General features: G+C 41.7%; 1 protein-coding gene across 1 annotated transcript in view; it reads left to right on the top strand.

Annotated features, from left to right (window-relative positions):
• The first annotated feature begins 4,179 nt into the window (after positions 1-4,179).
• LONRF2 (LON peptidase N-terminal domain and ring finger 2) overlaps positions 4,180-27,879 on the top strand; it is a 36,605-nt gene continuing 12,905 nt past the window's right edge. Inside the window, 5 exon segments of the mRNA XM_032652274.1 lie at positions 4,180-5,299; positions 16,978-17,096; positions 23,745-23,867; positions 26,018-26,179; positions 26,693-26,894. Of these exon segments, the coding sequence (XP_032508165.1) occupies positions 4,180-5,299; positions 16,978-17,096; positions 23,745-23,867; positions 26,018-26,179; positions 26,693-26,894 (1,726 nt within the window).

Raw genomic sequence — 27,879 nt, 5'->3', positions numbered from 1 at the left:
ATTTCATTTTGGTTCCTTCCCCGTCCTGGCGTATGATTAATTACTTCATCCTTGTGTGTTCCCTAGTTTTTTCCTATAGGAATAATAATATTGGGTGGGCCAAAAAGTGCCTTCGGTTTTTTAAGTAAAAATAAAAAACACATTTTTCATCAAGAACTTTATTGAACAACGTCTTCCCCCTTTTGTTCCACTACCTTCTGCCATTTTTTCAGGCAACTCTATGATTCCATCTTCCCAAAACTTTTCATCTTTTTGAGCAAAGAACTGTGCCAGGTGCCTTTTACAGTCTTCCAGGGAATTGAAATTTTTTCAACTAAGAGAATTTTGTAAAGATGGAAATCCAAAGGTGTAATGTCTGGTGGATATGGCGGATGAATCAGAACTTCCCAGCCAAGCTGTAACAGTTTTTGCCTGGTCATCAAAGAAACATGCAGTCTTGCGTTATCCTGATGGAAGATTATGCGTTTTCTGTTGACTAATTCTGGACCCTTTTCATCGAGTGCCGCTTTCAGTTGGTCTAATTGGGAGAAGTACTTGTTGGAATTAATCGTTTGGTTTTCCAGAAGGAGCTCATAATAAAGGAGTCCCTTCCAACCCCACCATATACACAACATCACCTTCTTTGGATGAAGACCGGCCTTTGGTGTGGTTGCTGGTGGTTCATTTCGCTTGCCCCATGATCTCTTCCATTCCACATTATTGTACAGTATCCACTTTTCATCGCCCGTCACAATTTGTTTTAAAAACAGAACGTTTTCATTACATTTCAGTAGAGAATTGCTGCAGAAATATGGTCAGGAAGGTTTTTTTCACTTATGTGGAACCCAAACATCGAAGCGACTCACACAACAAGCTGGTGCAAATGATTTTCAGTGCTTGATTTGGACATTTTGAGTATGTCGGCTATCTCCTGCGTGGTATAACGTTGATAGTTTTCAATTATTGTTTTGATTTGATTGCTATCCACTTCAACTGTTCTACCCCACCATGGAGCATTGTCCAGTGAGAAATCCCCAGCACGAATTTGCAAACCACTTTTGACACATTCGATCAGTCACAGCACCTTCTCCATACACTGCACAAGTCTTTTTGTGCATTTCAGTTGCGTTTTTACCTTTCTTGAAATAATAAAGCGTAATATGCCGAGAATGTTGCCTTTTTTCTTCCATCTTCAATATTAAAATGGCTACACAAAAATTCACCAATTTTGATGTCTTTTTTAAATGCATGCTGATGTGACAGCTGGCACATTCAATCTAACAAAATTGTTTTGAATGAAGTTAAAGACAGCTAAGGCGTCTAGAGCCATCTTACAGAAAAAAACCGAACCTTTTGGCCCACCCAGTACAAGGTACCAAGATGGGATGTTATGCTACAAAACCTACTGATGTGTCCTCAAATCTTAGTGTCCAGGAGGTGATTACAGGCTAAAAATGTACTTAAGAGCAAAAAGATCTTAGATGCTTTAGTAAATAATAAAGCTCTAGAATTTAATAACGGAAGTAGAATATTTTGGTTTTATTTTTCACTTTGAGGTTGATAAATACCATGAGACCTTCCAAAATCCTATTACTCAGTGCGTCTGTCAGAAACAGAAGGACGCATTCACTGAATACAGCATTATCATTATTCTCATCATCATTACTCTCAAAAAATAACCACTCTGAAGTGCTTGTTGTGGAGCGCAGGCTTTAGTAGTTGCAGCACACAGGCTCAGTAGTCGCAGCACGTGGGCCCTTCGAACGCACAAGCTTTAGTAGTTGTGGCATATGGGCTCAGTAGTTGTGGCTCATGGGTTCTAGAGCACAGACTCAGTAGTTGTTGTGCATGGACTTAGTTGCTCTGCGGCATGTGGGATCTTCCTGGATCCACATGTGGATTGAACCCATGTCCCCTGCATTGGCAGGCAGAATCTTAACCACTGCGCCACCAGGAAAGCCCACCCCGTACATTTTGAAGCTCCATTATTAGGCATGCTTGTTTAGGATTGTTATGTCCTCTTGACCAATTGACCCCTTTATCACTATGAAATGGCCATCTTTTCTCCCAGTGCTATTCTTGGCTATGAAATCTCCTTGGTCAGGTATCAGTGTAGTCACTATCCCCTTATTTTGATAAGGGTTAAGATGAAACAACTTTTTGTATCCTTTTACCTTTAACTTATTTGTATCTTCTTATTTAACTTTTACCTTTTACTTATATGTATCTTTGTTTTGGAAGCAGCATATATTTGGACCTTCCTTTTACATACAATTTGACAATGTTGCCTTTTAATTATAGTGGTTAGACCATTAATGTTTAATTAACATTGATGGATATGGTTGAGTTTCAGTCTACCATCTTGCTCTTTGTTTTCTATTCATCTCCTCTGTTTTTATTCCCCCTTCTCCTCTTTTTCTTCATTCTTTTGGGTTAATAGACTTTATTTTTGTAGAACAATTTCATTTATCTCGTTTGTTGGACGTTCAACTATAAATATTGTGTTATCTAGGTGGCTGCTTTAGGGTTTAGAGTATGTATCTTTAGCTCACTACAATATTCCTTCAAGTGACTACACCATCTCACATGCAGTATTAGAACTTTGTAGCCCTCTGTTTTTCCTATACTGGCCTTTGTGCTATTTCTGTCACGTACTTTATTTCTGCATGTTATAAATCTCACAATATATTGATATTTTTACTTTACACACTTCTTACTCTCAGGAGGCATACCTCTGAACAGCGTCTTCTTTCTGTTCTTTTGCTAGAAATTTGTCTATAAGAACAAATAAGATCCGAGATCATAAGGTTTCATAGTCCTTAGTGTAGAGTCTGTTGCAACAATTTTAACTACTCAAAAGCTGCCCTCCAACCCCCGGCAGCTTCCCGGTTGTTGGTGGTGAATTTGTTGGATAAGCAACCTTCAAATCCAAGTGAATTACTACATAAAGAGAGTAGATGAAAACCTAAGGAGTGATGTAAAAGAGAGTTTGGACCCATTCAGTAATGAGGAACAGATCAAAACCTAGTTTGACTACAACCGTTATCAGTCAAAATAGAAAGCTGAGGAGAAAACTCATTCATGGAAAGGTGGGAGGTGGCAGGGGGATTTGCTCTGCATGTTTCTTTATCATGGGACTAGGAGGCTGGCCAAAGTTGTCTCCGTTTCTGTTTTACGGACTCATCTAAAATTTTCTCACCTCACTTAATGAGGCATTTCCCTTCTTCCAAGCCAGATTTGATGGGAGTATCTTATATTTTCTTTAGCCAATTTTAGATGTAGAAAAACTTCACAAATTTAGAATGAAGACATTTCGACTTGAAATAATGAACAGTATGGATTTTGGAATACTATAATGCATTTTATCGCATTCAAATACATAGCATGAAACAGATGGCAGAGCACTAGGGAGAGAAGAGCAGGTTATGTGTAGTTTTTAATTCCCTCCTTCCAGCAACTTCTCTCTGTAGTACTGCACTGTAGGAGACAGTTTTAGAAATTCTATCTCTACTTTCCTATCAAGGACATAATACAATTTTCCATGTCTCAAATCCTTTCCAGTACTTAGTCTGGTATTTCCTCACATGCTGTGTTAGAGTTCTGTCTAAATTAGAGCTCTAAAATGTCTATAACATCTAGAGTTCCGTTAAGAGAAGCTTACTCATGAGATCCGATCAGCACCCACTTCAGGCTTCCTGGTCATTTAACACAATTTCCTAAGTCAAAGCTAGGGTTACAGTGGTGTGCTGGGTAACGGTCCCTCAGTTCTGTCTCTTTCTCTTTCTCCAGTTATATTAAAAAATAATTGACATACATCATTATATAGGTTTAAGGCATACAGCATGATGGTTTGATTTACATATATTGTTGAAATGTTTACAATAGGTTCAGCTACCTTCCATCTTTTCATATAGATGCAAGAAAGAAAGGAAAAAAAGAAAAAACAGATTTTCTCCTTGGATGAGAACTCTTGGGATTTGCTCTCTCAACAACTTTCCCATATATGGTTCAGCAGTGTTAGCTATAGTCATCATGCTGCACCTTACATCCCTGGTACTTATTTATCGGTTCTCTTTTTAACCACAACCGCAGGTGGGCTTGGCCAGGCCTTGGAGCTAGGCTGGCACTCGGTGCGGGGAGAAGGGGGCACGGCGGGGCGAAGACACCTGCTCCAGGGGCGGGGGCTGCAGCGGACGGCCGATGAGCTGCGCGGGGCGGGCAGAGAACGCGCGGGACGAGGGCGCGTGGAGACGGGCGCAAACGCAGACGCGCGCGCGGGGCCGCCCGGGGCGAGGAGGGAGAGGGTTTGCGGAGACGCCGAACGAACGTGGAGGGGTCGCCGCCTTCCCGCCTGCGGCCCGGCTGCCTAAGCCAGGGGAGCTAGGAGGGCGTTCCCCGCGGGCCTGGGCTCGGCCGCGCCCACCGTGCCCGCCCCGCCCCCGGCCGCCCACGCCGCGTGGGAGACGCGGCCCCACCCCGCGCCCGCCCCCGGCGGTGGTCGCGCCGCCCGCCGCGCACCGCCCACCCGCAGACGCGCGTGGCTCTCGGCGAAGGCGGCGACCGCGCTGCAGTCGCCGGGCCCGGGCAGCGAGCATCCTCCCTTCTCCGTTCTTCCCTCCGGCCCTAAGCCGCAGCCCCGCGGTGATGAGCCCCGAGGCAGTCCCGTCGCCGCCCCCCTGTCGTGGCTGCGACTGCGGGGAGCCGCTCGCCCAGCGGGTGGAGAAGGGCGACGAGGCCTTCCGCGCGGGCGAGTACGAGACGGCGGCCGAGCTCTTCCGCTCCGCTCTGGCCGGCCCGGCGCGGTCCGACCGCGGCCTATGCCTGCGGCTGGGGGACGCGCTGGCCCGCGCCGGCCGCCTCCCCGAGGCCCTGGGCGCGTTTCGCGGCGCCGCGCGGCTCGGGGCGCTGCGGCCCGACGAGCTAGGGGAGCTGGCGAGCGGCCTGGCGTGCGTGCCGGGCCCGCGCGAGCGGCGGTCGCCGGTGGAGAAGCCGGGCCGCGCCCCCGGGGAGGCGCCGAGCGGGGGGCCGTCGGCCTCGGTTCCCGCGGCGCCTCGGGACCTGCTGGACTGCTCGCGCTGCCAGCGGCTGCTGCACAAGCCGGTGACGCTGCCGTGCGGGCTAACGGTGTGCAGGCGCTGCGCTGAGCCGGGGCCGGGCCGGCCGCCGGTGCGCCGCGTCAACGTGGTGCTGAGCGGCCTGCTGGAGAAGTGCTTCCCGGCCGAGTGCCGGGCGCGCAAGCTGGCGGGCCAGGTGCAGAGCCTGCAACGCCAACAGCAGCCCGAGGCCGCTCTGCTCAAGTGCCACCAGGCCCTGGACCTCGGTAAGCGGGGGCTGGGCCACCTACACGCTCGCCTGTTGAGGGGCAGGGCCGGGACGGGAAAGCTTGGTTCGGCCGGCGGGGCTCTTGTGCTGTCTGGAGGCGGTGAGCGAAGAGTAGGGGCCAGTTGCACCTGCGGGCTGTCTTTTCCAGGACCTCCGTGGCCTTCCTGAGCCGCCCTGTGAGGCCAGCACTGCTTTTCACCCTATCTCAGCCGTATAGGAGTGGGGGGAGGGCCAAGGGTTTTAATTCGTCTTGCAGGGAAATGCAAATAGCTAACACCCTCGTGTGTTACAAGAAGGTAACACTCCCGGGCTATCACAAGAAGATAGCCTTGTGATGGGGCAGGGTTTGCTTTGGAGATTCAGCTGGTGCATCCAGGAAGGATGCTGTTACACTCCACTGTTTGGCCCTGACCTCCCTTCTCTCTCAAAGGCCGTTAGATGTCGTATTGGTGTGATTAGCTTTTTAGATGGTTATATACTAACTAGCAGTCTGGTTTATTTTATTTTATCTTTTAAACCGGAGTCTGTGACCAGCACCAGCCGCTTCCCGCCCAGCCACCACCTGTTAAGAATATATAATTTAAAGGAAGCCCAAACTTCGGTCCTGGTCATTGCGTTTGACTCTGAATGAGTATGCTCTATTGACAGTTGTTTAGGGTGGAGAGTGTGTGGATGGAGGGTGATTTGTTTTCTGAATTCGCTGGTTTTGAAACAGGGTTGTGTGTGTATGACTTAAATCTGTAGTCAAGAAGACTTGGTTTAATGTTTTGTTACGAAGAGTCTTATTGTGTGCTCTAGTCATTATGCATTTTATTGTAAACTAGGGTTAAGGTTTTCTCTTTTAGAAGGCACACCTGTATCCAAATTGGGAGATTCTCTGCTGGAATCGGGCAGTTAAATTGCTTTATGTAACAAATAATTGGTACCATATTTGAAACCAACATATCCGTACTTTAACAGGCTGTGTATTTTTTAGTTTTCAGTTATTTATGTATCAGTATATATGGTGTAGAGCCACACTATTCAGTAGAAATACTGTGTAAGCCACATATGTTACTTTATGTTTTCTGTTAACCCATTTAAAAAAGGTGAAAAGTAGCAGGTGAAATTCATTTAAAAATATTTTTTAACCCTATACCTTCAAAATGTTATTTCAACATACCTTTAATGTAAAAACATCCAGCTTTTACTTTCTCAGTAAATCTTCGAAATTCATTGTGTATTTTACATTTGCTACCCACCCCAATTTGGATACTAAATTTTCATCAGAAGTACTTCCTCTTGTTTAGATTTCTTAAAATTTAGAGTTGAAAAAGCGATTCTCATGTTGATGTCATTCCAAATTAACTTAAAAGTTATCCTCTGACTGAAGAGTATCCATTTTTAAAAATTCTACTAGTTAAAATAACTCAGTTCCTTTGTTGGACTAGACCTCTCTCTTGTTTTCACTAGCCACATGTGTCCAACGGCTACTGTTGTAAACAGCACAAGTACAGAACCTTAAAAAACAATTGCTGGAAATGTAACAGATCACAATACCAACTCTTGGAGAAGATTTAGAAAAGGAGGACTATTGTATGCGGCTGATGGGTCTGCATAGTTATACCCCTGGTACATTGTTTGGCAGTATCTGAAAATGTTAATTATGACCTTTGGCCAAGCAGCTTCAATGAGGTACAAGCATATGTGCACTGAAAAAATGTATACAGGGGTGTACAAGAGCGTATATACATCATTAGAGATAGCCCTAAAGTGGAACTCAAATGTCCAAAAGGAACAGAATGAATAAGTAAATATATTGTGATGTCTTTGTGGAATACTACATAGAAAGAAAATAAGCCAACTTCAGTTACATACTACAGTGTGGATGAATCACATAATGTTAATTGAAAACCAGACTGAAAAGCATTTTTAATACATGATTATATTTATCTGTAAGTCCAAACAGGCAAAATTACTATGGCATGTTAGAAGCAAGTAAGGGCAGTGATTACCTTGGGGAAGAAAAAGGGGAATGTTATTGTGAGTAAGTATGGGAGGGACTTGAGTGGTAGTGGTAATGTTCTGCTCCTTGACCTAGAAGATGGATGCACAGGTGTGTTCACTTTGTGACAATTCATTGTATTTTCCATTTATGTATTAGACCTCAATTTAAAAGTTTTAAAAACATGGATTATTGCAGTCAGTTCATCATGAGAACTTTATTCAGTATCCATTTTCCACCCAAAGATTGGAAAAGAAAGCCAAGTTTCCCTAGTTTAAAAATTTATAGAAAAAAGTTAACTTAGTAATGAATTAGCTCCCAAGAGAGGTTTTGTTATAGTAAAAAGTTTACAAATATTTAGATTTGGAAATGGCTGTGTTTAGACCCAGGCTGACCCTTAGTTATTTTGTGACCATAGACAAGGGTGGTAATCATCAATGCTGTTCCCCGAATGTTTGTATCTTTATAGCCTCTCCAAACAAGTACGATTGCATTCCTCGCCTGCTTGTGGTTGGGTAGAGCCATGTGACTAATTTTGGCCAATAAGTTGCGAGTGGAATTCAAAATAACTGTATGTTAAACAGAAATAAGCATGTGAAAAGATAACTCAATAGATAACTGTCTATTAAAAAGAACCAAATGGGTATTCTAGCCCTGGAAAATACGGTATCTGAAGTTGAGAATTAGACGGATTCGAAAACAGGCTGGACACATCCAACATCGGGATGGGAACACTCAGCAACAAGCCAATAGACAATATCCAAGCTGAATCACAGAGGAAAAAAACAGAGCATAAGAGAAATGGGGGACACAGAGAAAAGTTCTAAAATCTGTGGAATACGAGCCCCCGAAGAGGAGAGAGGGGGAAGGGGCAAGTGAAATATTTGAAGGAAAAATGGCTGAGAATTTTCTAGATCTGATGGGAAACTGTCACTGAACCAAGAGGCTCAGTAAGCCCAACAGGATAAACACAAGCATTCACTTCACACAACAAACAAAACGTATCTAAGTATCTTACAGTCCAGTTACTGAAAATCAAACATAAAGAGACATTTAAAAGCACTTAGAGAAGGCAGGATATATTTCCTTGAAAGGAGCCAGAATAAGACTGATAGCTGACTTTTCAACAAAATTATTAAAACTAGAAGATAATGGAGTAACATCTTGAAAGTGATGAAAAAGGGGGAGAAAAACCTACCTGGCATTCTTTACCCAGATGAAAAATATCTGTCAGAAATGAAGGCAAAATTAAGATGCTTAAATCCAGGTAAATAATAGGAAGGACTTGTATTGCCATCACAGTTGCGTGAAGTACTGAGCGGAATTCTTCTGGTTAAAGGAAAATGGTGCAGATGGTAGCATGGAACTAAAGGAAGGAATGAAGATCACTAGACAGAGTAAATACATGAATAAATATAAGAGAATATTGATTATTTCAAACTCTTTCCCTCTCCTCGGGACTTCCTGTTCTCTGACACATAACAGTATTGAAATTAGGCCAATTAAGAACCCTAAAATGGCCTCTAAGTGTTCAAGTGAAAGGAAGAGTCATGCATCTCACTTTAAATCAGAAGCTAGAAATCTTTAAGCTTAATGAGGAAAGCATGTTGAAAGCTGAGACAGGGCAAAAGCTTGGCCTCTTGTGCCAAACACCTAGCCAATCTGTGAATGCAAAGGAAAAGTTCTTGAAGGATATTCAAAGAGCTACTTCAGTGAACACATGAATGATAAAGTGAAACAGCCTTATTGCTGATATGCAGAGCGTTATAGTGGTCTGGATAGAGCACACCAGCCTCAACATTGCCTAAAGCCAAAGCCTAATCCAGAGCAAGGCCCTAACTCTCTTTAATTCTATGAAGACTGAGAGGTAAGGAAGCTGCAGAAGAAAACTCTGAAGCTAGCAGAGTTTGGTTCATGAGGTTTAAGGAAAGAAGCTGTCTCCATAACATAAAAGCGCAAGGTGAAGTGTTGATGTAGAAGCTGCAGCAAGTTATCCAGAAGGTCTAGCCAAGATCATTAATGAAGATGGCTACACCAAACAACAGATTTTCAGTGTAGATGAAGTACCCTTCTATTAGAAGGAGGTGCCATTTAGGACTTTCATAGCTAGAGAGGAGAAGTCAATGCCTGTCTTCAAAGCTTTAAAGGACTGGCTGCCTCTCTTGTTAAGGGCTAATGCAGCTGGTGATTTTAAGTTGAATCCAGTGCTCCTTTACCATTCTGAAAATCCTAGGGCCCTTAAGAATTATGCTACATTTACTCTGCCTGTGGTCTATAAGTGAAACAACAAACTAGATGACACATCTGTTTACAGCATGGTTTACTGAATATCTTAAGCCCACTGTGGGTACCTGCTGCTCAGAAAAAAGATTCCTTTCAAACTATTACTGCTCATTGACAATGCACCTGGTCACCCAAGAGCTCTGATGGAGATGTACAAAGAGATTAATGTGTTTTCATGCCAGCTAACACAATACCCATTCTGCAGCCCAAGGATCAATTTCAACTTTCAAGACTTACTGTTGAAGAAATACATTTCGTAAGGCTATAGCTGCCAGATAAAGTGACTCCTCAGGTGGATCTGGGCAAAGGAAATTGAAAATCTTCTGGAAAGGACGCACGATTCTAGGTGCTGTTAAGAACATTCGTGATTCATGAGAAGAGGTACAAATGTCAACATTCACAGGAGTTTGGAAGAAGTTGACTCCAACCCTCATGGATGACTTTGAGGGGTTCAAGACTTCATGGAGGAAGTCACTGCAGATGTGGTGGAGACAGCAAGAGAACTAGAATTAGAAGTGGAACCAGAAGATGTGACTGAATTCCTGGCATCTCAGGATAAAACTAGTAGGTGAGTTGCTTCTTAAGGATGAGCAAAGAAGGTGATTTCTTGGGCTTCCCTGGTGGCGCAGTGGTTGGGAGTCCGCCTGCCGATGCAGGGGACACGGGTTCGTGCCCTGGTCTGGGAAGATCCCACGTGCTGTGGAGCGGCTGGACCTGTGAGCCATGGCCGCTGAGCCTGCACGTCCGGAGCCTGTGCTCTGTAGCGGGAGAGGCCACAACAGTGAGAGAGGCCCACGTACTGCCAAAAAAAAAAGAAAAGTGATTTCTTGATATGGAATCTACTGGTGAAGATGCTGTGAAGATTGTTGAAACGATAACAGAGGACTTAGACTATTATGTAAACTTAGTTTATGAAGCAGCAGCAGGGTTTGAGAAGATTGATGCCAGTTTTGAAAGACATTCTGCTGTGGGTAAAATGCTGTCAAACAGCACTGCCTGCTACTGAGAAATTGCTTATGAAAGGAGGAGTCAGTCATTGTGGCGTGCTTCACTGTTTTATTTTAAGAAATTGCCACAGACACCTCAACTTGCAGCAGCCACCACCCTCATCAGCCAGCAGCCATCAGCATCAAGGCAAGACCCTCCACCAGCAAAAAGATGATGGCTTGCTTGAGGCTCAGTTGATGGTTAGCATGTTTTTTAACAGTAAAGTTTTTTTTGTTTTTTTGCGGGACGCGGGCCTCTCACTGTTGTGGCCTCTCCCGTTGCGGAGCACAGGCTCTGGATGCGCAGGCTCAGCGGCCATGGCTCACGGGCGCAGCCGCTCCACGGCACGTGGGATCTTCCCGGACCGGGGCACGAACCCGTGTCCCCTGCATCGGCAGGCGGACTCTCAACCACTGCGCCACCAGGGAAGCCCAACGGTAAAATATTTTAAAATTAAGGTATACACATTGTTTTTTTTAGATATACTGCTGTTGCACACTTGATAGACTATCATATAGTGTAAACAAAACTTTTATGTGCTCTGGAAACCAAAAAAATGTGTGACTTGCTTTATTGTGATGGTCTGGAACTGAACCCACAATCTTGCTCATGTATGCCTGTATGTAAAACTATGGGATGTCATTGCAACAATGCTTAGAGGGAAATTTATTGCTTTAAATGTCTCTACTACAAAAGGAAAGTTGAAAATCAGTGATCTCCAGACTTCTATTTCAAGATACTAGAGGAAGAAAAGCAAATCGAATCCCAAGGAAGTAGAAAGGAGGAAAGAAAGGTGAGCACAAACGTCAGTTGTAAGAAAGGAAAAATAGTGTCCGATATTTCTTATGAGCATTGGTACAAAAATCCTAAACAAAATATTAGCAAATTGAATCTAGTGATAAACTTAAAGAACAATACATCATGATCAAGTAGAATGTTACTTTGTTTGTTCATTGTAAATCAACCACATGTACAGAATAAAGGAGAAAAATCGTATGTCTGTTAAAATCTCTCAGGAAACTAGGAATAAAAGGGAACATTCTTAATATGTTAAAGAATATCTATAGAAACCATCCTAATTAAATATTGAATGTTTCCCCATTCACTAGGTGACAGGGTTGTTCACTGTGTCATCACTGCCACTCAACATTATACTAAAGATTCTAGTGAGTGTGATGAGGAGAAAATAAAAGAGCATCAAAACTGGAAAAATAAAACAGTTACTATTTGTAGATCATGTGTGGGAGTACCTAGAGACTCCAGAATAGTATTTGGACTATTATAAATTATAAGTGAATTATCAAGAGTGTTGAATATTGGGTCAATATAGAAAGACCAATGATAATTATAAATACTTAGTAAAGAACAAATAGAAAACAGAATTTGAAAACAACCCATTGAACAAAAAATTTCTTGGAATAAATCCTGAAATATCTGAAGGATGTTCACAACCTCTACACTGAAAATACAAAACATTTCTGCGGGAAATTAAAGTGGACTTAAATAAATGGAAAGATTTTATTTTCATGACTTGCAAGTCTGGGTATCAATAAGATATCTACTCTACAGATTGAACTGTAGACTCAATGCAATTTCAAAGTCTCAGCCAATGGTTTTGGTGGAAGTTGGTGAATGACCAAGGCAGTACTGAAGAAAAATAACAGAGCTGGAGAGTTTATAAAGTATCAAGACGTACCATAATGTTGCAGTGATTAAGAGCTGTATTGGCCCAAGGGGAGACACACAGAAACTGACACTTGATTTACTACAAAGACGCCAGTGGAATTCACTGGGGAAAGAAGCATTTTAAATAGTCTGAGCCAGTTGCTTATTCATATGGAAAAAAATGAACCTGGATACTTACCTCATACATTGAAATTACAATTAGATTTCTGAAAGAAATCATAGGAGAATATGAACTTGGGACAGGCAATTTTTTCTTGAATAAGACACTAAAAGGATGATAAAAGAAAAAATAACTTTGATTTGATTAAAATGAAGAACTTTTTGTTCCTTAGAGACCCCCTAAAAGAGTGAAAATGTGGTGTGTATATGTAATATGTGTCTTACTGAGAATGCAAGTCCAGAATATTGATAGAATGCCTATGGTTCAAAAACAAGGTCTGTCCAAAAAATAGGCAAAGACTTCAACAGATGCTTTATAAAAGTAGATCTCAAAAGGGCAATAAACATATGAAAGGGTGCCCAACATAATTGGTGATCAAATGCAAATTGAAACTAAAATAAGATCTTACTACATACCCGCCAGAATGGTTAAAATGAAAGTTTAACCATTTACATGGTTAAACATTTACATAGTTTGGGCAAGTATTTGAAGGAATTGGAACTCTTATGTTGCTGGTGGAAATGTCACTTGGTAGAAGTTAAATGTTTGGGAGTACCTACTAAAGCTAAGCATATATACAACCTCTGACACAGTGTTTCCACTTCTGAGTATATACCGAATAGAAATGAATGTCATGTCCACCAGGAGACACATGCAAGAACGTGTCAGCTTTATTTATATGTGCCAGAAACATTTGAGAAACAGCCCTCCAGTAGAGTAAGTAAATCAATTCAGAGTATTTTGTGTAAAATGCACAAAATAATATTACACAAAAGTTTATTTTTTAAAAAGACCACTGAGACCTACAATAATATGGATGAATCTCACAGAATGATACTGAGTGAAAGATACAAGGGTCCATTCCATTTATATAACTCCATGTATAAGAAGTTCAAAAATAGGCTAAAGTAATCTGTAGTGATAGACGTCTGACTGGTGGTGACCCTTTGGAGAGGTGTCCTAACTGGGAAAGTGCCCAAGGGAACCTTCGTAGATCCTGGAAATGACCATGGTGGTGATTACATGGGTGTAACATATGTAAAGTTCAAGATGTACACTCAAGATTTATGGACTTGACTTTCTAAGTCCTACATTAGTTTGAACAAATAACCTATGAGGAGATTGCTATTCATTCCTTCTATTCATTGGGAACACTACCCAGTTGTCATTGCTTTGTGTCACTTCATTCAGCCCTTTTAAAGTAGCACTTGTATAGGTCTCTACTTCCCTCCACTGCCTACTCACTGGACAGACTGTCCAGCAGTAACCCCAGCTCCCAGCACCACAGTGGCCCTGGGTGGCAATTGGAGGAGAACAGCCTTTGATCAGCCCTAAACACAAGCTACAATCTCTCTTCTCTTCTCACAAAGCCTGTTCTCAGGCTGTCCTCTTCTGAATCTTTTGCCTGTACAGGGGTTAATCGGTAAACTCTCTGAAATTTTGTGTTAGTTTTTTTAGAGGAAACATTTTTCTTCCATTTACCTTCTCTACACAAAACATTTTAAATTGTTTTTCTTCTTCCATTCATTTTTGAGCAATTCCTCAATAAATTCTCAGTATTATTAAGCTTAAGGCTGGATGCTTAGAAAATGTGTTGAGATCTATTTTAAATGTTTTAATAGGTTAAATTATGAAGTGCTGGCTTCATAAATGGGTTGTCAAATGCTAGAAGCCAGCAAAGAAAATAGTTTGATTCATTCAGCGTCTAGATGGGAAGTGAATTTTATTGCCCTCGGACTTCTGTAAAAGCAGCCTTTAGAATCTGAGGAGTGGAGGCTTAAACGCATTAGAAAAAGATTAAAAATAAATGTAAATGAAATGTGTGTTTCACTCGGGAAACTCAACATCAATTGAGCTAACACAAAGTATAAGCAACAAAATAGTGGAAAAACAGAAAAATTAGTGAAACAGGAAAAATTGAGCCGGTTAACAAGTGAGAAGCTGGTTTATTATAAAACTGGTAAAACAGACACGTTTGGCAAGTGTGATGAAGACAAATGCAAAGCACGAGTAGCATCAGGAATGAAGGAAAGTATAACTGCAGATATAAATACAACAGATCTTAAAATCAATACGAAAAGAACAATTTTAAGGGAACTGTAAATTACCAGAATTGATCCAGGAAGAAGTAAAATACTGGTATGGACCAAAAACCATTAAAGAAATTGAACTCAGGGATTTTCTCCTGAACAGAGGCACTACTGTCAAGCAAGATCTAACAAACTTTCAAGGAAGATTAACTCCCATCTTATTTTATCGATAGCTCATAAAACATTTTGGAAAGATTTCCATCTCATTTTGGAGGGTTAGAATAATCTTGTTACTGTTAGCAGGTAAAGCTTGCGCGGGAAAAGAATTTCTAGGCTGGTCTGACATGTACATAGATGCGCAAACCTTAATTAAACTTCTTAGTAATATTTTGAATCCAGCAGTGTAATAAGAGTTAAGGTCGGGAAGGAAGGCTTATCCAAGGAATGTAAGGATGATTCAACGTTAGACAAATCTTTCAACGTGGTTCACTGTAGTAACAGGGAGGAGACAGACTGCGTGTAGTAGATGCTGAAAGAGCATTCTATGACATTTAATGCCCGCTTGTTCGAATGCCTTCGTAGGTGTGTTTCCCAAGCTCAAACTGTACTTCCAGCAGCGGTTTTGTTTTGTTTTTTTGTTTGTTTTAGATTTCCTAAAGTCTCCAAAGAAGATTTCTGTATTTCAAAATGCATTCAACCATGCAATTGAGGGGCTTTCATCTAATATTCAGTTGAAAATGATTAATCTGCGATTATATTTAGTGTATATTGACATACTAAAGGGGCAGATATCATGAGAAGAATCTAATAGAGGGCTTCCCTGGTGGCGCAGTGGTTGAGAGTCCGCCTGCCGATGCAGGGGACACGGGTTCGTGCCCTGGTCCGGGAAGATCTCACATGCTGCAGAGCAGCTGGATCCGTGAGCCATGGCTGCTGAGCCTGTGCGTCCAGAGCCTGTGCTCCTCAACGGGAGAGGCCACAACGGTGAGAGGCCCGCATACCAAAAAAAAAAAAAAAAAAAAAAAAAGACTCTAATAGAATTCTATAAACACTTTCCAGGCAGTGAAATGCTCAATTTAAAATTATATGCGTGTGGATTCACATCAGTATTCCATAGTACCTGTGTGCCTTTTCAAAGGTGAATATGTAAAATCTCGTTACAGATCAATAGGTGAAGATTTTCAATCAATTTTGATGACAGGGAACACTAACTTTGAACCTGAATTGAGGAAAATGTTGTCTTCTCTAAGAGAATTCCATTTTCCTAATTGGTAGACCTATACTACAAAAAAAGAAGTAAATTACTCTATTTTGCAGTTCGTCAATAAAAAAGGTGTAAATATTTGTTTTCTCTCTTGTTATACAAATACCTGCATAATACCCTCAAGTTGACCTCTTTCCCTGCAAAGCCTAAAATATTTAATGTCTGGCCTTTTACAGAAAAAGTTGTTAATCTCTGCTCCAGCCTGTCAGTGTCTTTTTAAAAAATTCAGCTTTTCTTGTTTGGCTCCTCCATTCCTGCTGTTACTTTTCCCTCTTCCCACTTTTTTCCTTGTCATACCTTCTCTATATGATACATTTGTAGCAGTAACATAATTAATACCTGCTCCCCATGCCTTGCCTGCACCTTTAACCAGTTAACTCTGTAAACAAAGAGGAGATGTGGTAGCCTTTGGAAAGTACCAAGCGGTTACTTTGAGAAAAAGGTCAAGATCAAGGATTTGGAGCAGGTCAAACATTCGTCTTAAGTGGAGAGATGAGAACACATTTCAGGTGCCCAGAATTTTATTGATGAACTAAAATGCATACTTCAGCCCTATTTCAAAGACTACAGTGAGTATGGGTAGAGTGAACTCTGTCCAGCGGCCTAGAAACATGGCCATGATGGTTCTGCTTTCTTGAGCTCCGGCTTTGTCACGTTTCCATGGTACCCTGCCTAATCAGCAACTTCATACACTGTCATCACTTCACAGTGAGAGCACTGTTAGCGTCTCTGTAAGCTGTTCTTAGGTCCTTAGTAGCCTATGAGTACTGTAATTCTCAAGATCTCTTCCGTTTGAAGAATCCTGGGAAAAGGAGGATTTGTTTTCCCTTCTTTTCCCACTTACCTGAACATATTATGGGTACGAATCTGCACCCGCTCAGTTGCATAGAAAAACAAATTATGTTTTACTTTTCGGTTTTTAAGCGTGAATTTCCTTGTGTACTTTCAAGAAAATGATTCTGAATCTTTTCTTTTTAAATACCTAGTTATAACATTAAGGTGACCCAGCATCTACTCAGTAGACATTATGTTGCAGCTAGTGTATGGGTAGCAGTCTGTTTTTCCTGGTGCATTTTGAAACCTTACTCATTGTCTTTCTGATTTCCTGAGAAAAGCTATGTAACATATACTTATCAAACTACGAAACTCTACGTATGATTAGAGGAGGTGTTATTTATTTTACCTTTATGTTTGTTTTCTAATTTAATATTTTTAATGACTTAAAGATCATTTTTTAAAAATGCAGTCAGTTTTATTTATTTCCATTCCTCATGCCTTTCAGCTCCTGGTGACAGTCCGTTATTGCTGCTGCGAGCAGAGTTGTATTTATCCGTGAAGAACTATGAACAGGCTCTGCAGGACGCCAGTGCAGTTTGTCAGAAGGAACCTCTCCTGCCTAAGGTATTTGTTTGTGTAGGTTGGCTTTGGAGATAATAAATGTAAATTTATGGGATTTTTAAAAATTCTATTGAAGTATAGTTGATTTCCAGTGTTGTGGTAATTTCTGCCATGCAGCAGAGTGATTCAGTTACACGTATGTACATTCTTTTTCATATTCTTTTCCATTATGGTTCGTCGCAGGATACTGAACATAGTTACCTGTGTATGGGATTTTCTGAAGAATAAGGTCATTGTGATTAGTACCTACGGGCAGAGTACATTTCCCTCAAATTGTAGATAGTCTAAATGTAGCAATCCACTTCATAATAAACCAATTCAGTTTAAAAGACCGAGTTTCCAACTGGATCTGGATAGGAAACACTAATTCAGATTACTATTAGTAGATGGTTAGCTGAATAATATGCCTTAGGCACTGAACAAATATATAAACAAACTAATAGAATTTTATGAGTTGGTGAATAAAGAGGAAATGTTTAAAATGACAGTTTAAGTAGGAAGATACTATATTATTATTATGATCATAATAATAGTGATTAGCAGTTGGGCCCTAATATGCATGTGCATATAAATGGTGTTAGTAAAAGGGTGCATGTTTTGTATGTATTTATTTTGTAATAATTTTAATCTCTGTGTCTTGGTTGGAAAGGTCTGATATTACTTCCTCTAGTGACACGAAATAAGGTTTGCTAACCTAATAACAGTAGCTTAAGTTGTCCTTGAGGAAGATTAAGGAGCCAAAGAATAAAAGTTGTAACTTTTTTCATGAATTTTTGAATTTTAAACCCCTTGAGAGATTTTAAAGTTTTAAAGAACTTGTGATGAGATTAATGCCTATAGCATTCTCTATTATCTAATAAAAATGTTTTTTTCTCCTGCTGTATTGCTTTTTAATCATCTTTGTTTTAGAAACACTGAAGAAACATTAACCCAGCTTAATAGACAGGGATGTAGCTTGCTCTTCCTGTCTTCCTTCCATCCATTCATCCAACCAGTCATCCTTTAAAACAAAATGTTTTCATATTAGATTGAGTATTAAGATGGGTGTGGGAATGAGTCCAAGAATGGGAAGCCAACGTTTGTTGGACCAAGCCCGGAAATTCATTTTGCTGCTTGTTTGCTTCACTAAATACATTCCCTACTCGTATTTCTGATACTCTTTCTCTGATCCCTTGATCTTTTATTCTTCTGAGGTAATTTCTATCAGTAGTGATTGAGCCTTAAGGACTGTGAATTACAAGTCTAGTATTTCTGATTGACAGTAGACCTATGTTGCCCTTTGAAGCTAGATTCTTCTCCACGGTATTGACCTTTGTGCTAACAACCTGGCAGTGTGTCTCTGACAAAAGACAGACTTAATTACTACAAAGTTACATGTCAGGGAGGCAGCAAATGTATCTCTAGCCTTTGGGATTTTGGTTTTATTTTCAGGGTTTATTGTAAATCTGTGAATCTCAGTTCTTGATATATGTCTAGTGAAGAACAGCTCCAGCAGAAGTGCAACCTTGATAATCACTTTAAGATAGTAAAGGACAAAAGTTTATTTCCGGGTTACCATTGCAACTAAAGGAAGTGCCATTGGAAGGTGAATTCAGAGGACTGAAGGGAGGGTAAGTTGGCCAACTGTGGTTAAGATGAGATGGAAGCTTCAGTTGGGGCTGGTGCAGCAGGTGTTTTACCCAAGCAAAGCCATCCTTTCAAGCAAGCAGCCATGGCTGATACTGAGTCCAAGCTTTTGGTGCAAATAGAGATGGGCCAGTACTAGCAAATCATTTGTCCATATTCAGAAATATAACCCAGCAAATGGTAAGTTGATGCAGCTGAATCCAGGAAAGTTAACTGCCTCCTAAAACAAAACCCGGTAATCCTCAGACGAATACAACAAAATGCAGAGTTGATACAACATGTTATGTAAAATATCCAGTGTTAACCAAAAATACTAGACATGCAAAGAAAGAGGAATTGTTGACCTTTACTCAGGATAGAAGATAGTCAATAAAAATTGTCTTCCTGTGGGCCCAGAAGTTGCATTTAGCAGAGAAAGACTTCAAAGCAGCTATTATAAGTAAGTTGAGAGAATTAAATGAAATTATGTCCAAAGAATTAAAGGAAAGTGTGGTGTCTTGGAATTAATAGACAGCCCCAAGGGAGAAATTGAAACTATAAAAAACGGAAATACTAGAGCCGAAAAATACAAATGCTGAAATAAAAGATTGCTATATAAGCTCAATAGCACATTACACACGGCAAAATAATCTGTGAAACTGAGGACAGAGTGATAGAAATTACACAATCCAAAGAACAGAAACAAAAAAGTTTAAAGAAAAATGAATCTTAGAAACATATGGTACAATATATGTGTAATTGGAATCCCAGAAGGAGAAGCTAGAAATTGGCAGAAAAATTTTTGAAGAAATAAGGGCTGAAAGCTTTCCAAATCTAATAGAAAATATTAATTTCAGATCTAAGAAGCTTAATGACCCCAAAGCAAAATAAATACAAATAAATACACTCCCTGACACATCATAATGACTGCCAGTCAGTAATCCAAAGATAAAAAGAAATTCTTGAATGCACCAAGAGAAAAATGACATGAAGTGAGAAAAACGACATACAGGAAAATAATAAGATTATTAATGACATATCACCAGAAACTGTGGAAGCCAGTTAACATTGGAATAGCATATTCAAAGTGCCCAAAGAAGAAACCTTTCAACCAAAAGTCTATATCCAGTAAAAATATATCTTTAAAATGAAGCTGAAATAAAGACATTTTTAGGAAACACGTCTTTGTTGCCAGCAGATGTGTACTACAAGAAATGCTAAAGGAATTTTTCAAGTCTGAAGGAAAACAGTAAATTGTAAGTCAAATATAAAGGAAGTGATGAAGTGCCCCACAAATAGACCAAAGCAAGAACCAACTAACTACATGGTGTCTGCCTACAGGAATCAATTTTAAATGCAAAGATACAGACTTAAAAGTCTGTAGAAATACACCCTCAGAGGGATTTCACCCCATGGGGAAAGAAGAACAGGAGGACCTCAGCAATCCTTGTCACCACCATGGACCTCTGCAGCCTTTGCTTCCAAGGACGTTTACAGTCTTCACCAATCCTGAACCCAGATGATGGCGCTGCCCAGGGTCCTTCCGCAGGGTCTCCTTCCCAGTGCTGGAGCTCTCACTGTGGTGAGACCTGCGTTCAGGAAGCCAGGTTGCTGCTATGCCCCACTCACGAGGATGAGGGTGCCATAGGGCCTCACCACCTGTGGGAACCAGAGCTGCCTCTGTGCTGTGCCCTTCCCCCGGGGCCTAAGCGTTAGGGTCTATGCATCTGCTCCTCTGCCATCACGGGACCATGAAGCTGCTGCTCTGCGCCCCGCCCCCTGGGGCCTCAGTTGGGACTTTGACTCTCTGTCACCGGACTGTGCAGCTGTTGCTCTGTGCTCCGTCCCTTCCTCCTCAACTGGGACACCTCTGTGCCCTGTTATCCCTGGGCTTTGCTGCTGCTGCATCTTGCCCCCTCTTGACCCCCTTAAATACGAATCACTGCAGGGGGACCCAGACCCCGGTTCCATGGGTGATGTACACGCACTTGCACCTCAGATACTGACTCCATCATGGCAGCAAGTGAGCCTGTGTCCCAGGCCACAGGGGCCACGGTAGTTCTGCCTGCCACTGAGCTTGTGACTCCTGCTCTGCTCTGAATGCAAGTGCCTCGGGCCTGGTACCACAGAGGGATCCCCTCAGCTGGAACATCCCCCCACACGTAGAAGAGAAGAAGAGGGGAGGACTCCAGCAGCCCTAGCTGCCACTACCATTGCAGATACCCATGGGATGCTGGCTGTCTCAGCTGCTGAGTGTCCCCACGGTCTTTGCCAATGTTGAACTCAGCCGGCAGATCTGCATGGAGATGGTGCCAGTGCACCCCTGCCCAGTTGGTGCCCTCACAGCCAACTTTAGGTGAAGGGGAGTTTAGATGATCCACTGAAGCCAGGTCATGAAGATGGAAAATCAATAAGGAAATAATGGACTTGAACTTGAATAAGGAATAATGGACTACTGGATCAAATGAGTCTAATAGACATATACAGAATATTCCAACAAACAGCAGCAAAATATGTGTTTTTAAGGGCACACAGCATTCTCCATGATAGATCATATGCTAGGTCACAAAGCAAGTCTTAATAATTTTAACATGATTGGAATTTTATCCAGTATCTTTTCCAGACCCAATGGTATGAAACTAGAAATACATAATAGGAGGAAAGCTAGAAAAGTCACAGATACATAGGAATTAAACAACAGGCTTGTGAGCAACCACTGAGTCAAAGAAGAAATCGAAAGGAAAATAGAAAAATACCCAGAGACGAACCAAAGTGGAAGCACAGCATACCAAAATGTATGGGATGCAGCAAAAGCAGTTCTAGCAAGGAGGTTGTAGCAATAAACTTTTACATTAAGAAAAAAGTAAGATCTAAAATAATCTCAGGGACTTCCTTGGTGGCGCGGTGGTTAAGAATCTGCCTGCCAATGCAGGGGACGCGGGTTCGAGCCCTGGTCCAGGAAGATCCCACATGCCACAGAGCAACGAAGCCTGTGCGCCAGGACTGCTAAGCCTGCACTCTAGAGCCTGAGAGCCACAACTACTGAGCCTGCGTGCCACAACTACTGAAACCCTCGTGCCTAGAGCCCATGCTCCTCAACAAGAGAAGCCACCGCAATGAAGAGTAGCCCCCGCTCACTCAACTAGAGAAAGCCTGCATGCAGCAACGAAGACCCAACACAGCCAAAAATAAATAAATATAAATAAATAAATAGATACTAATGCTTTAAAAAAATTAAAAAAAAACAACCTTAAATCTCAGGAACCTAAAGAACAAACTAAGTTAGCAGAAGGAAGTAAAAAAGATTAGAGCAGGAATAAATGAAATTGAGACGAGAAAGACAACATAAAAGATGAACAAAACTAAGATTTGGTTTCTTGAAAAGTTAAAATTGACAAACCCTTAGCTAGACTAGGGAAGAAAGAGATGACTCAAATAAATAAAATTATGAGTGAAAGAGAAGACATTTGATACCACAAAAATACAAAGGTTCAAAGTGACTACTTTGAACATTTATAAACCAACAAATTAGATAATTTAGAAGAAATAGGTAAATTCCTAGAAACATACAGCCTACCAAGTCTTGAATCAAGAAGTAATTAGAAAATCTGGACAGACCAATAGCAATCAAGGGGATTGAACCAGTAATGGAAAAGCTCCCAGAACAGAAAATCCCAGAACCAGGTGGCTTCACGGATGAATTCTATCAATCTAAATTCATATCAGTCTATTCTAGCAATTTAAAGAAGAATTAATGCCAATCCTCACCAAACTCTTCCGAAAATTGAGGAGGATGGAGCACTTCCAACGTCGTTTTATGAGGTTAGCATTACCCCGATACTGAAGCTAGACAAGGCCACTGCAAGAGAAGAAAAGTATAGGCCAATTATCTCTAATGAATGTAGATGCACAAATTCTCGACAAAATACCAGCAAACCAAATTAAAGAGCACACGGAAGGATCACTACAACGGGATCAAGTGGGATTTATCCTTAGGATGCAGGGATGGGTCAACATATGCAGATCAGTCAGTGTGATACCCCACATTCACAGAATGGAGGATAAAAATTATAGGGTCATCTTTTTTTTTTTTTTTTTTTTTTTTGTGGTATGCGGGCCTCACACTGTTGTGGCCTCTCCCTTGCGGAGCACAGGCTCCGGACGTGCAGGCTCAGCGGCCATGGCTCACGGGCCCAGCCGCTCCACGGCATGTGGGATCTTCCCGGACTGGGGCACGAACCCGTGTCCCCTGCATCGGCAGGCGGACTCTCAACCACTGTGCCACCAGGGAAACCCTGGTCATCTTAATAGATGCAGAAAAGGCATCTGACAAAATTCAGCCCCCTTTTATGATATAAACTCTCAACGAATTAAGTATAGAAGGAATGAACCTCAGCATAATAAAGGCTATATATGACAAGCTCACAGCCAAAATCACGTTCAGTGGTGAAAAGTTAAAAGCCTTTTCTCAGTGGTCAGGAGCAAGACAAGTATGCCCTCTCTTTTCTTAAATCAATTTGTTTTTATTTTTGGCTGCATTGGGTCTTCGTTGCCGCATTGCATCCATAAAGCAAAAACAAAATGCTGTTGGAAAATACTGACCCATATTGCGTTTTGTTCATTTCTGTTGTGGGACTTTGTGTATTACACTTTGTGTTAGTTATGTCTGTCCTGTCTGTGTGCTCCCACAAGACTGTAAGCTCCTTGAAGACAGGAACATTGTAGTGACCTGTGATTACTGGGTGAGTGAAGGGTGGTAGACAGTCAGTTCTCTCTTAGCATGTCCCTTGGAACTGCTTTGGGCTCACATTCCAGGTATGGACTCCTGTGTTCTGATTGTGTGTTGCACTTGTGGGACATTCAGGTTTGCCCAGTTTCGAAGGCAGTAGAGCTAGAGCCATCCTCTAGCTCTAGAGGGCTTGTGTTTATTCTACTTAATGTGCAAATAAAACAGTTCCAGTGATTTTTTTTTAAATTTCAGGGCTGTTTGTACATGAGTATATCATCACACTGTTTTTTCAAATGTATATCTTTGGATGAATCCAGGGACATCACGTGAAAGCTCTGGCTCTTTCCGGACTGGGAAGAAGTAAGGAAGTGTTGAAGGAGTTTCTCTACTGCCTTGCTTTGAATCCTGAATGTAACTCAGTGAAGAAAGAAGTGCAGAAGGTGTGATTTCCTTTCAATGACTTTCTTCTTGAAGTCTTATTTTCAGCCTTTGTGTCCATGCTGAGTAGCTGCTACATGTAAAATGAACAAGAAATGTAGTTCTGAATCATTCAGGACAGTGTGATTTAAAACAAACAGTGATAATGATGAATTCATGCATTTGATAATGTAGCATGTTTCATGAGACGGTGTACACATACCTCAATTCTGCTGAAATAATGACACGTATTACTGAGGCAGGGTAGATGTGTGCAGCTGGGGAGGCAAAGTGATTTATCCTAGAGTTTGTAATTCAGGGACTGTAGTTTGTGCAGAAGCCCTGTAAGAGACATCATGATATATGCAAAAGTTATCAGTTCAGCTGCATAGGTTGACTTGAAATTTTCAGCAAAGCTTCACCAACGTGGAGCAGAAAACACCTGCTCTTTTATGCAAATCTTTAATCCAGTCCTATTGGAGGTCATCGAGTCACACTTGATGTAGGGACCTGCCCTATAAAAAAGCCTGTACGGTAGGTACACAGTCTTAGCATTTCCGATGACAAGGAGTCCTTGCTTTTACATCAACGTTTCCATACTTTAACACTGTTTATTTTCAACTTGTACGGTACACTTACCCTGTAGTTTCCACTCTACAGTTGAGTTTTAGTCTCTGGAGCAAGAGAAAAGTTTTTCCTCCTTAATTTAAACCCCCTTAGATATTAGAGAAGAGCTATCATCTTCGCCTTAACTAGTTCTTTGAACCTAACATCCTCTCCCCATAGAACAGGGTTGTCAGGTTTCCTCCTCTGGCTGCCTTGCTGTATACCCCAAACTTTAGCCCCTACATGCAGTGGCTGCAGGTGGTGAACGTTTATCTTCCCTGTGTTCACTGGGAGTTTACTTTTAGCCTCCCATCACACTGTTGGCTTCTGTTAGAACTGTAATTAGCCAGAAGAGCCAGATGTTTCTTTTTTAATGAGAACTTTCTGGCACTATTTTTTATCCTTTTCTTGTGTAGTTGACTGGTCTTTGTTGATCCTGTTAAGTTGTCACTCATTGGTTTTGATCACTGTTTCCACTTGTCAAAATAATATTGAATCGTGAGCTGGCTGTTTTTAACGATTCCTGCCTGCTTTGTCTCACTGCAACTTTCACAAGAATCGTAAAACATGTGTTACCCCAACTGATCCTTACAACAGCATCATGAGAAGTTGAGCCCGAGCTCAGCGACATTAAGCAGATTCAGGAAGGTCCCAGGACCAGGATTCAGGTCTTGTGGATTCTTGCCTGTCTGGTGCTTTTGCATGCAGACATGATGTTTCTCCTCCAGCATGTCACGGGTGCTGGGTATCTTCTGTCACAGACGGCGCCAAACAGTGCCAGCCTCCTGATGCCCATGAGATGTGGTACCCTCCCTGGCAGCCTCCTGCAGCTCTGCTGACCCCTCAGGGCCAGTGCTGAGGACACTGCCGTCCCTGCTGGGGTGCTGACCCTCACTGCCGCAGAGGTCGTGGGTTCTGGTGCGCTCATCTGTCACCTGCAGCGCAGTGGGTGCATTCTTCATTGAGGTTTCAGTGAATCTTCTACGCCTCTCTTAAGCCCTCGGATTCAGCTGAGTCCATGAGTTTCTGCAGGGCCATCGAGGGACTGGCCGGCACTTCCCACCACCACCAAAAGCTGGTGAACCAGAACTGTGTCCCTTCACCTTCTCTTCCTTTAAAGTTCTTACTGGTTGACTCTTCCGGTTCTCTTGTAAATGAAGCAGCCCTCTAGAACTGTCTTAATCCTGTGGGTCATCACAGCTCAGGTTCGGTCTGGGACCCCCTGCAACCGATCCACCCCACGTTTCTCTCTTACCCCTGAGACATTTAGGGGAGATTTTCTGTAGCAGGTGTGTAAGGACCAAACTCAAAGAGACTGTAATGCTTGTATTTTGTAATTGGTACGAGTAAGATGGACAGGAACTGGGGGCTCAAATGCCTAAGATGTTGACTGTGGTTTCAGACACACTTGAATTTTTAAAACATTGGCAGTTGGAATAGGGTAGTTATTCTTGTCAGTGTTTTAGGCCTGTTTGGCTTCAGAGTTTCCTCTGAGTCTTTCAGGTATGTGATGTATTTTTCAAAAGTGTCTTAAAATATATATTTTTCCGTCTTGGCAATGTTACAGGTAATGTGTGAGGTGTTTTTCCCTGCTTCAGAAAACGTGCCTCAGAATTTAACATCTTCCGTCCAAAGCAGACTGTTGAGCACAAGGTTAATGGCGCAGTGTCAGAACCACATGAACAGCCAGCCTCCTGTGGAGGGAGGTGGCAGTGCAGGGAGTCCTAAGGTGGGAAGTGCACGCGTTTGTCAATATTATCTTGATTAAGCTTTATGTAACTTTGAACATTTACAAGTTACTCACACGGTTGCATTACGTTAGCTACAAGTACTTCTTAAGACCAGTTCTGGCTTCTCAGCCTGAGAATTGACACTTCTAAAGGAATTTGAGGGAAGTAATGAAAATCACTGAAGACTGAAAGAAACTTTTAGAACATCTCCAAACAACCCACAACATCAGGAGGCTTGATATTATTTTGTCTTGGAGAAAAGAGAGCAGAGGGATGGTTTGAATATATGAAGATTGGTGTTCAGTTGATCTGTTTCCGGAAGAAATTATCCTTATATTTTACCATGAAAAGTGTAAAGTTCATCTTAGAAGTTAATAGATGAAACCAATTATGAGGGAAGAGTATATGCTCTCTTTTTTTCCAGAGATTTCTAAGAAAGGCTGCTGCATGGTATTTTTCTCTGATGCTGTGATTTCTTTAATATTCAGGATTCTTTTTTCTTACTTAACCAGAATCCATCTGAGAAACAGGATGGATTTAGAAACACCAATTCTTCGGTGTTCTATTTTATACTGGGCCTACACTGTGAGGAGGGTAAGGAAGTGTTAGAAAGTTTTCTTCCAGCGGCGCTGAGCACTGGTTTAAAGAGACAGTTTCCGAATGAGTTGGAGGATGCTCACGATGTGAACGGCCCTGGAAAAATTCCCAAGAAAGGTCAGTAAGGCTACTTTTTTTTTTTTTTTTTTTTTGCGGTACGCGGGCCTCTCAGCGTTGTGGCCTCGCCCGCTGTGGAGCACAGGCTCCGGACGCGCAGGCTCAGCGGCCATGGCTCACGGGCCCAGCCGCTCCGCGGCGTGTGGGATCTTCCCGGACCGGGGCACGAACCCGCGTCCCCTGCATCGGCAGGCGGACTCTCAACCACTGCGCCACCAGGGAAGCCCAGTAAGGCTATTTTGTCACTGAGTGTGTGACCCTAGAGTGATAGAATGTTGGCTGATGCTCAGTATACTTTAGAAACATTTTATATAGGTGGTTTAAAATTGATCATGAAATGAACATATCACCTTCAAGATTGTAGGACAGTTTAAATGTTTACCCCTACAAGGACTTCATAGTCAAAATAGCAGAGAAAATTTAGGTATAACTTCCACTTTTATTCATGCTTTACAGTTAAATTATGGCTGTATACAGTCAGCCCTCAGTATCTGCAGATTCAACCAACCACGGATCAAAAATATTCAGAAAAAAAAAAGTCCAGAAGTGCCAAAAGCAAAACTTTCTTTTGCCCTGTGTAGGAATGAGTTATCAACACATAGCATTTACATATATTACTATAAGTATTATAAGTAACCTAGAGATGATTTAACGTACAGGCACACCTCGTTTTATTGTGCTTTGCAGTTTTTTGTTTTTTTTTTTAACAAATTGAAGGTTTGTGGCAAACCTGTGTTGTCAGAGGATGGTTAGCACATTTGGCGATAAATTATTTTCAGTTAACGCATGTACATTTTTTTTAGACATAATGCTGTCGCACACTTAATGGACTACAGTATAGCATAAACATAACTTTTATATGCACTGAGAAACCAAAAAAAAAAGTTGTGTGATGCAGTTTATCGCGATATTCACTTGATTTCAGTGTACTGGAACTGACCCTGCAATATCTCTGGGCGATGCCTGTACGTGGGAAGATGTGCTT

This window comes from Phocoena sinus, chromosome 13 (genome assembly GCF_008692025.1).
Source record: "Phocoena sinus isolate mPhoSin1 chromosome 13, mPhoSin1.pri, whole genome shotgun sequence".
Classification (NCBI taxonomy): Eukaryota; Metazoa; Chordata; class Mammalia; order Artiodactyla; family Phocoenidae; genus Phocoena; species Phocoena sinus.
This window is presented reverse-complemented; position numbering and strand designations above follow the sequence as displayed.